Source organism: Frankliniella occidentalis, unplaced genomic scaffold (genome assembly GCF_000697945.3).
Source record: "Frankliniella occidentalis isolate FOCC.00 unplaced genomic scaffold, Focc_3.1 Scaffold6, whole genome shotgun sequence".
Classification (NCBI taxonomy): Eukaryota; Metazoa; Arthropoda; class Insecta; order Thysanoptera; family Thripidae; genus Frankliniella; species Frankliniella occidentalis.
The window spans coordinates 3,154,675-3,165,248 of record NW_026267136.1 but is presented as its reverse complement, the minus strand read 5'-3'; the positions used below and the strand labels follow the sequence as shown (position 1 = coordinate 3,165,248).

Below are 10,574 nucleotides of genomic sequence, written 5' to 3'. Positions count from 1 at the left end.
GGGGGGATTGGGGGAGGGGGAGGAAACAAAAATGCCCGGGTTTTGAAGTGGTGCACCCGAGCCCTGGGCGCCATCTCCGCGAGGGTGGAGGGTGTGGCCAATAGTGTACTATTGAATAAGACTAGCGGATGGAACCTAAACGGCCTTTGTTGGCTCGAAATCTTCTCGCCGCTAGGTCACGCTGGTACACGGGGTAAAGGCCCTTTAAGTTCTACCCTGCTACACATCTTCTTCGTTCGTCACCTGAAAGCGCCTTTGGCGCTGCAGGTCCGCCCGCGTGACGTCATGCGGTCGGCTTGGGCGCTTTCCAAAGGAAGATCCGCTTTCATTGATATGGCGAAGACGAAAACTCACTCATCGACTGCCATTCCCTGGGCCCCCCATGCCAGACCGAGGCCCGACCAGGATGAGGCACTTCTTGGGCCCACGCCCGTGACGACAGCCGCGCGGCTTCTGACGCGTCTCGCCCAGACGCGCGAGTAGGAAAAACGAGAAGCGACGCGAATGTCGGTCTGAGCCAGCGCAAAGCCGTATGCTGCGATGCACCGATCAGACCTCAGGTCCAGACTCTGACAACCTGGTGCTCAGATTCTGCCGCAGGACCCCCGCGGGCGCCGACTGCTCGTGTGCACGGGCGGGCTGCGCCGTCTCCAGGAGATCCCCGCGGAGCCGGGCTCGGCCATCGCCGAGAGCGTGGCCGTCATCAACTGCTGCTTCCCTGAGGAGATCGTCAGGTTCGTCGTATCCGTCGTGTCCTGTCCTACACGACTATCACACTCCGGCCCTTCTATCCGATTGCTGATTCAAACGCACCTCTCAGTTATTGGAAAGAAAGAAAAAAGAACAGAGAAACGCCGACCCACAATGCCGTCTGTCTTTGCTGCTGCCCTACAGGTACTACAGCCCTGGCTTCCCCGACTCTCTCCTCGATCTGATGGAGGAGACCGTCGACGTGCAGCCCCTGGACCTAGACCAGGAACACGTCAGCAGATGGAGTCCCCCCAGTGACGGTCCGCGGGGCCAGGGAGCGCGGGCTGACGGCCTGTGCGGCGCGGACGCGGACTACCGCGACCAGAAGGAGAAGGCCCTCCCGTCAGTAGAGGGCGTCGTCGTCACCCAGCCAACGGGGCCCCGGGGCCCGGGCGGCGCCCGCACCCGCTCCTGTGCCTCCCTTACCTCGTGCGCCGGGCGGCGCGGCGCGCGCCCCGCCTCCAGGACCAAAGCACCGCCGGCGCCTCAAAGCAGACGGAGTCGGAGCAGGACAGTCTCGCGACCGCGACGGCAGGAGGACGCCCAGAGCAACACAGAGGTGGCCGTCGTGGAGGCCCCTGTCGGACCGGGCCGGCCACCGGCCTCGACGTGAAGGTCAGAGGGATCGGAAATGAAGACGCAGAACTGGACATAATTAATCATATAATTAAAAAGTCCAGCAATGAAGTACATAAGTAATATTGTTACCAATATGAAACATGTATGCATACATGGATATATATCTAAGGTTTGGTAAAATGCTTAAGATTTAGGCTAATCAAATGTATATAAGTCACAAGGATTAAACCTTAAAACTAGAAGTCACAAAAACAAAACAAAAAACCCACTAAAAAACTTTTTTTTGACCGTCATTTGATCACACATTGACATGCACTGTCTTCATTAAAATTAATAAAGCAAAACTTCTTTCAATCACATATATATATCACATCACATTGCTGGGCATGAGCTTAGTTATTGCTCCAGCACAACAATCAAGCTTTGGTGATAAAAGGAAAAATAGTTTTAAAGGTAAAATGGATGAAGACACAAAACTGAGTAATATAGGTTGTAAATGTAAAATTAAGTACAGGGCTCAGATCAAAACAAAATTGTTTTAAATGAATCAGGAAAAAAAAGTACGACAGTAATAAAATGCAAAGCTAAACTATGATAATACTGGAAATAGAAGCAAAACTGAAGAGAAAAACAAATAAATTATAGCAGACACATTACTCAGAGTTTGCTATAGACAAGTAGTTTACAAAGACAGACCACAAAAACATTATTTGACAATGCTTCATGGCCACAATACTAGACAAACAAACACACTTCAACCATAAATATAAACTTTTAAACTCACACAGAAAATTCAATTTGCATTTGTTCACATTTCTATATATATGTCACTCCTGGCTCACCTAAATAAACCTTTACACACACACATACATACATACATACACATTCATATGCGCATGCACACTGAAGATTTCATAGCATAGGTTTGCAAGAGTCTCTTTTCAGAAATGTTGAGAAAAAGGGCATTTATGCTCAGCATTAAGTACATAATACTACATCAGAACTGAACCTCAAGTTCATAGACAACACATATGGAAAACAGGTTCTTCTACACACAGAGAAAACAATATAAATGAAGTTTCGATAAGAAAGAAACAAACAATTTTTACCTACAAACAAAAAGGAAAGAAAAACATCTACAGTAATGACTATGTTGCTCGTCTAAATAATAAGAGAATAGAAGATCAAAATTGAATAAGACAGCGTTGTTCAAAATAGCTTTGATATTTAACAATCCACACAGAGTTGTCTGCTTAGTATTGCTTCACATGAACAATACACCTACATCTAGAAATAAACAAAGATAATATGTAGTTTTGTCAAAAACATGCCTGAAAGAAGTTGTTTTAAGCAAGAATTGGCAATTAAATAAATATGCTAGGCTAGCAGCATAATTCAAAGAAAAGACAAGAAAAACACTGGCTTATTACAGGCAATCACTCCACACTTCGTTAATGTCATGCTCCTATCCCTTGGGTGCTCTTACCATTAATAAAAGAGGGGAATGGGACAACCTTATTGTCTTTTGTTTCATGCTGTGGTAGGTGGTGGGGTTGTAAGTAACGCCTTTACCTGATAAAATCCAAGAACATACTTTCTAAACTCTCTTTGAAATGTGCCTCATGGTTCTAATTTGTAGCTTTCCAAGATCACAAATTGGTAGTTAATTTGAGCTTTGATGCAGGTATGTGCATTGTACCCTAAAACCAGGTATTGAGCAACAGCAGGGTCTGAATTTTTAAGTAGAATTGCTTCTTAACCTTTGTCTTACAGCTACAGATTACCAGGTTTATAAGCTACCAATTACATTCAACCAAACAGTTTAAAAACATAATGCAGATATAGCAGAAATGTCTATGATATACTAGTATGTCTCACCTGTTTATACTATCAATGATCAGTCTAATAAAAACTTACTGTAGTAAGTCATAAATATATCCATAGATGGATATTATACGTAATATAATAAAACAACAAAAATTTAAGCACGTTTTAGGACTTTACACTGGATTTAACATACTTGATGACTAAATACAGTATCACAAAATAAAATTGGAGAACAAATAAGTGTTAGATAACTCACTCAGAGGAAATTATGAAGCAAGACAAGCCAAAAAAAAATAAGCAAAACAAAACAAATGTCATTTGGTACATCAAAGTATCATATTTAAAACTTTACTTAAAATAGAACAAAGAGATGTTACTTCATTGCACAGACTTGAAAATAAAATTAATGAAACATTTTAAGCATCTATAAAACAGTTTTTTTAACTGTCCAATAAAAATCAATGGCACAGAATTTTAAGTGACAGAATAGTTTACATATCATCCTGCATGCAAATAAAAAACTTTTTTTCAAACAAACTTATTTTCCAAAATACTAAGAGGAAGGAAAAAGTAACAAAAACAAACAAACAAAAAGTAATAAGAAAGAGGGAGAGAGAGAGAAAACATAATAACAAGAGAAGATAAGATACATATTAAACAACAGATACCACTAAATTTTTGCACCAAATATGGGGCTTAAACAATAATGGAAACGCGTAAAGCGTTTCACAAGCAAATACACAAAACATCTGATGAAGTATTTTATAGAAGTCACACCCAGCAGAGCCTATCCAAGTGGCAGTGAAAAACATTTTATCGCCTTTGTAATAATTCCATGTCAATTGTAAAATGTTGAAAACATTGGGACATCATAACACATTTTTTAGAAGGTAGCAAATGTTGTCAGTCAAAGAAATACACAGTTCATGGTTTTCTTTTGAAGTATGATTCAGGCAAAACCACCCCTGTCAATTGGAGAGTTAAGTTCATTGCATGGCTTTCTAAACACATCTAAAACCCATACAGGCTACCAAATTTATTAAACTGTTTTGATTGAGCAGTTACAAATGTTTTTTGAAAAAGAAAACAAAAAGACTTGGGCGGCAACACAGTTGGTTTGGCAGCTGGTTTGGAATTTATGTCATCGTCGGAAGACTGAAAGGAATTATCTTTGTTCCATAACTTATCCATTAAGAACATGCTACAATACACTAGTTCATTATTACTAAATTTTCACATACAGTATATAAATGAAGCACTCTCACTCACAGCCTTAACAATAGTTAGGATTGCACATTTGGCCCCAAATCCTTAAATTAGAAATCTTATTTTGTCTTTGAATGGGACTGTGCGGCAGAAAGAAGAGGTGACTGTGATCCTGAGGGACATTGGAATCTAGCTGCAGTTTCTGATCTGACGGTAGCAGATCGAATGCCTGACCTGTCAGATCGAATGTCATCCGCAACACGGTTCCAACCTTCATCTGAAGTGTCATAATTAGTTGATTGTAAGAAGTCTGGACCGCCAACTGTCCAGGGGCGAGTCTGCTGGGGCTTTGAAAGATTTGATTGTGTTTGTCGCATTAAAGATGCAACACACTCTTCACTGCTACTGCTGGAGCTGGAACCTGAGCGACCAACATTCTGAACATTCAGATTTGGGGGAATCATTGGATGAAATGTAGACAGTAAATAGGGATATCCGACCCTGGTTGGACGGCTGTAAGTCAGACCACTACCCAACATGAAGGCACTGCTGACTTTGCTATCAGAGGATTTTTCTTGGTTGGGATCTGATGAGGACTGATGAGTAAAGGACTGACCTGGAACAACATCCTGATCAAGAGATTTGTTCAGAGATACTACAGAGGAACTTCCTGATCGAGGCAAAGATTCTTGGGGAAGAACTGGACTGCCACTTGAACTAGAACACTGCTTGCTTAAACTTTTACCATCCAATTTCTCATTTTCATATACAAGCTCAGTATTGGTGGCAGAATCAACAAATGCTGCTGGTGGTGGCAATGGCTCCATGTCTTCATTTATACTATTTCTACTTGACCTTAGACAACTACTGGTAAGTTCATCAAAGGATGAAATAGAGATATCATCATTATTTAGAGAACCAGACTTTGAACAAGCTCCAAGGTTATCCTTTGAATTGTAAACAGAAGAGCTGCGAAACCACATCCTCTTCTCCTGAATACTATCTTGTTTACACATTGAGCTGTCAGACTTATTGGAGTGGCTTGTTGATGTAGCAGGATCTTGGTGTAGATCAATGCTTGTATTCCGCTCGTGAATATTATCACGCATATCAGCAACAGCAGATTCTGTTTCAACTCCACAACAACCACCAGATGTTAGGAGGGCGTTTGCTGCTTCAGAACACTGAGTTTGGTGTAAAGAAACATTTTGAAGAGAGCCTAATGCAACCTTCTCTGGAGCATTTTGCACATAGATAACCCTGAAATCAGAAGTAAAATCAGTGTTCTAGTCCTGACCCTCACCTTACAAAAACCTAAAATTTGCATAAAATATACCTGTTAAAAGCCCGCCAACGACGACAAAGAGCACAGTATGCTTTCCCTTGATGGAAGATGTATGCAACACCACCACTGAACACAGCAGTAACTCCAATCAACTTAGTCCATAAAGACCACTCCAGCAAACCTTTGTTGATTTCTTCCAAGGTTCCATCTATTAGTACATGAAGAGACCAGAGTACACATGATAATGCAGCAGTGTGGAATAAAACCATACAAAGCAGCTTGCGCCTTTCTAATGCTGATAGCTCCAGCTGTTCCCACTGCAAAAGAGACAAAGACCACAAAAACTTTTAGAAGGATTTAAACTGAAAGTTTTGTTGCAATAAAATATTCAGTTTACTCAGTGTAAGGAGACACCATAGATACTATCTTTAATAAATTAAAACATACAGACCTGCATGATAGGCTTGATTTTACTGTACATTACAAACTGAAATTTGCAAAGTTCACAAGCTCGAATATCTGATGATTTGATCCACTGCTGTAAGCATGCTTGATGAACGTAGCGTAGTGACCCCGAGCAATAGCATGGGGCTATCAATGGTGCGTCTCTTTCACCCTCACAGTGGCATATTCTGTATAAATTAAAGTATTTTTATCAATAAATGAAAGGAAACTAATTTTAGTTACTCAAAAACTTCAAAATGTAGTTGGTATTAATAAATTTAGATGCCTCACCTGCAGATATCATAACTGTTGGAGAGTGTTGAGGCCTGGGACATACATCGTTCAGGAGGCACAGGGTTACCTCCAGACAAGGCAAGTATTGCCTCCTGAAATTATAATATGTGTGTGAGCCGGCAAATAAACCATCAGGTTTTAAATTAATGATTTGTAATAAACAATAATGGAGTACTAAATTCATCACTGCAAATTTCTGGAAGTAATATCTTACCCTCCATTCTGGTGCTTCGTCAATACCATGCTGTACGTCTTTACTCCATTCCATAGGATTGACACTAATCTGCTGCACAGGCATTGCGCACGTTGCTCTTGGTGCTTTCCTCATTGCCTTTCAGTTACTACCTGAATACACATTCAAGAAGCAAGACCCAACTAGGTTAGGTAAAATGGGGGTCACGTACAACAGGAACAAGCAAATTATGTTGATTACATGAAAAAAATGACAATCAATTCGTATGAATCAATGCTAGCAGACAACCAATGAGTAAATATGAAACATGAAGTTGTTTTTGAGACTTTCAATCGTGACAGGTCTACATCTGAAGCCAACCTATAACATCTGATCGCTTTTCGGGCAGTGCTAAAAATCGGGACATACCTGATTACTATAATGGTGCCAAGTTGTTCAGCAATTCACAGATTCTCACATCAAAGTACTTTCTTTCAGCAGAAGCCATAAAATATGGCTAGTTTGTTTATTTACAGATGAAAACGTCAGATGTCAATGGTAATTAGAACAAAAGCAACTTCACTTGCAAACCACTATTTCCATTTTATACTTCTTTAAAATGAAGGAACATTCGAAAAACTAAGCCATTATGAGAAAAATCGATAAGTTTTTCAAGGCAAATTTAAACAAAACCTGTCTGCAGCGTCAGCTGTTCCCTTTTTCCACCAACCTCCTGTGTTTTCGTTTTTTGTTTTTCACCTATCTTCTTCAGAACCATGACCAACATTGCGCGGTGTATTGATCAAGAACTTTTTTTGGTCTAGGAGAAAAGAATTAAACTTTAAAAAATAATAATAATAAAATTTGTTGAATTGAGCTAAGTATTTTTAAATGTGGGGATTAATTAGGGGGAATTCCTTGACAAATTTAACAACTGACGGTTGGAAACACTGTGCAACCAAAGATTTGTTGTTTTGAGCGCCAAAGACGACAACCGGTGTGTTGAAGCGAAAAAGTGTTTGTTGTTATTGTTATATCGTACTCCTGACTGAAGTTGGAAAATAGCACTGAAATATTCTGACGAGTTTTACTTCGCACTTCAAAATGAAACTAAACGTTACGGAATGTGCGGGTCGCTTGCTGTCAAAGCCTTCGGAGCAATCAGCGGATGTTGTAGTAGACCGAGTCGACAGCCAATTTCAAGATCATTCGAATAGATTTCGACTCGTAAACAAGGACTTCTCTCGTCAGTATTTCCATTTCTATGCGGAGAGGCTCAGTTCTATGAAAGAACTGTTACTGCCAAGAATAAACCAAAAGTGGGGTCAGTATTATGTTATTTTTCTGTTGAGGTTAGGTTCATGGTCGCAAATAGTATATTAATAACAATATCATGACATTTATTGGGCGTTAGATTGTTAATAACGCTGGATTTCATTTATCAGGTACTAACATTCCTGTGAAGACCCTTGCCGATTTAAAAGAAGATAGTACTGATAGATGTATTATCGTTGGTACATTATACAAACATCAGGAGTTAAAGCCCAGCATTTTAAAAGAAATAAGTGAAGAGAACCAGCTTGTCCCTCAGCCTCCTCGTTCTGAATACACTGGTGACGAAGATCAGCTGATTCTTGAGGATGAGCTTCAACGTATCAAATTAATTGGGGAGATAAATCCACATGATGTCATCACAGGTGTGGTCTGTGCTGTGCTTGGTGCTGAGCATGAAGGAGGCAAATTTAAGGTTGAGGAGTACTGCTTCCCAACTCCCTCTGGACCATCTCAACCACTTATTCCTCCATCGGAAGACAGGTGTGGTATAGATTTTAAGTGGCTAATTGATTCGGTTAAACATTTTCCTTCCTGAACCATTCTTATTGTAACTTGCCACCATTTCTAGGTACATTGTGCTTGTTAGTGGGCTTGATCTAGCAGGGAGTGCAGATGTCTTATTTCCATTTGAATTACTAGTGGATTGGGTAAGTGGATGGCTTGGAGATATTGGAGAACAAAAAAACCAGGCTCTTGTCAGCCGTATTCTGTTTGCTGGTACGTATCCTTTCATAATGATTCTTCTTATTACAAGTTAGTTTCAAAACTTCATGGCCAATTTTTAATTAAGGTAACAGTATCAGATGTAAGTCTGCGAATAGAGGAGCAGCACTTCAACATGTGAGTGAAGGCCTGGATCAATCAAGCACCCTTGATGCTGTTAAAACTTTTGATGAATTTCTCCAACAACTTGCTGTAAGTGAAATTGATGTTGATTTATAAGGTGTTTTACTGGAGCTACTAACATAACTGTCTGATATTTTTGCAGAGTAACATTCCTGTTGACTTAATGCCAGGGGAATTTGATCCTTCAAATTGCACCTTACCTCAGCAACCTTTACATTGTTGTATGTTCCCCAAGGTTTGTAGGATACTTTATACTAGAACCATGTTTTTTATTTGTTTATTTTTGCACTTTAATTGATTGTAATCTGTTTTTCTCAGGCCGCTGCTTACAAAACCTTGCACAGCTCTCCAAATCCCTATGACTTTGAAGTTGATGGTCGCCGCATTATTGGCACTGCAGGCCAGCCAATTGATGATATTGCTAGTTTTACCAGGATTACAGACCGCCTTGCCATACTTCAACATACATTAGAATGGGGCCATATTGCACCTTCTGCCCCTGACACATTGCGTAAGTTAAATTCTACTAGCCAAAGATTTGAGTTTAAAGTTTTAGGTTTTGTAAGAAAATTTACTTTATTTTTATATTGTAGGTTGCTACCCATTTGCAGGTAAAGATCCATTTATTATCAAAGAACTGCCAGATGTTTACTTTGTCGGCAATCAGCCTAGCTATCAAAGTAAAATATTCTCAGGTGATAATGGGAAAGAAGTTCGCTTGATTTGTATTCCAAAATTTTATCAAACTAAAACATGTGTTGTATTAAATTTGAGAAACTTAGATTGTCATACTATGACTTTTGGAGAGCCTCTGTCTGAAGACATGGAAGTAGAAAAGTAGTCCCAATTAATTTTTTATATTTTTGTCCTGCAGATATCATAACTGTTGGAGAGTGTTGAGGCCTGGGACATACATCGTTCAGGAGGCACAGGGTTACCTCCAGACAAGGCAAGTATTGCCTCCTGAAATTATAATATGTGTGTGAGCCGGCAAATAAACCATCAGGTTTTAAATTAATGATTTGTAATAAACAATAATGGAGTACTAAATTCATCACTGCAAATTTCTGGAAGTAATATCTTACCCTCCATTCTGGTGCTTCGTCAATACCATGCTGTACGTCTTTACTCCATTCCATAGGATTGACACTAATCTGCTGCACAGGCATTGCGCACGTTGCTCTTGGTGCTTTCCTCATTGCCTTTCAGTTACTACCTGAATACACATTCAAGAAGCAAGACCCAACTAGGTTAGGTAAAATGGGGGTCACGTACAACAGGAACAAGCAAATTATGTTGATTACATGAAAAAAATGACAATCAATTCGTATGAATCAATGCTAGCAGACAACCAATGAGTAAATATGAAACAAGAAGTTATTTTTGAGACTTTCAATCGTGACAGGTCTACATCTGAAGCCAACCTATAACATCTGATCGCTTTTAGGGCAGTGCTAAAAATCGGGACATACCTGATTACTATAATGGTGCCAAGTTGTTCAGCAATTCACAGATTCTCACATCAAAGTACTTTCTTTCAGCAGAAGCCATAAAATATGGCTAGTTTGTTTATTTACAGATGAAAACGTCAGATGTCAATGGTAATTAGAACAAAAGCAACTTCACTTGCAAACCACTATTTCCATTTTATACTTCTTTAAAATGAAGGAACATTCGAAAAACTAAGCCATTATGAGAAAAATCGATAAGTTTTTCAAGGCAAATTTAAACAAAACCTGTCAGCAGCGTCAGCTGTTCCCTTTTTCCACCAACCTCCTGTGTTTTCGTTTTTTGTTTTTCACCTATCTTCTTCAGAACCATGACCAACATTGCGCG

The 10,574-nt window shown here is 39.9% G+C and overlaps 3 protein-coding genes across 5 annotated transcripts; 2 read left to right on the top strand and 1 right to left on the bottom strand.

Annotated features, from left to right (window-relative positions):
* Window positions 1-573: 573 nt before the first annotated feature.
* On the top strand, window positions 574-1,423 carry LOC113210013 (uncharacterized; the record flags this gene model as incomplete). Its single annotated transcript, XM_026427810.2, has 2 exons — window positions 574-734; window positions 895-1,423. Coding segments are annotated over 2 exons (630 nt in total), but the record flags the coding sequence as incomplete, so codon positions are not given.
* Window positions 1,397-10,543, bottom strand: LOC113210022 (uncharacterized). Of its 3 annotated transcripts, none has more exons than XM_052270495.1 (6): window positions 10,211-10,543; window positions 9,824-9,954; window positions 6,383-6,477; window positions 6,099-6,279; window positions 5,699-5,964; window positions 1,397-5,622 (listed from the first exon to the last, which is right to left on the bottom strand). In XM_052270495.1, exons 2-6 carry the CDS (start codon window positions 9,935-9,937, stop codon window positions 4,482-4,484), a joined length of 1,797 nt encoding a protein of 598 aa, XP_052126455.1. In that variant the 5' UTR covers window positions 9,938-9,954; window positions 10,211-10,543; the 3' UTR covers window positions 1,397-4,481. The 3 variants fall into 3 exon arrangements, with proteins under 3 accessions (XP_052126455.1, XP_052126449.1, XP_026283604.1); XM_052270489.1 differs by lacking the exon at window positions 9,824-9,954 and adding an exon at window positions 6,600-6,730; XM_026427819.2 differs by lacking the exons at window positions 9,824-9,954; window positions 10,211-10,543 and adding exons at window positions 6,600-6,730; window positions 6,987-7,365.
* LOC113210025 (DNA polymerase delta subunit 2) lies at window positions 7,509-9,605 on the top strand. The gene is made up of 7 exons (XM_026427827.2): window positions 7,509-7,881; window positions 8,003-8,372; window positions 8,461-8,609; window positions 8,683-8,807; window positions 8,881-8,973; window positions 9,057-9,249; window positions 9,332-9,605. The coding sequence occupies exons 1-7, from the start codon at window positions 7,662-7,664 to the stop codon at window positions 9,577-9,579; spliced, it is 1,398 nt and encodes a 465-aa protein (XP_026283612.1). The 5' UTR covers window positions 7,509-7,661; the 3' UTR covers window positions 9,580-9,605.
* Window positions 10,544-10,574: the final 31 nt, after the last annotated feature.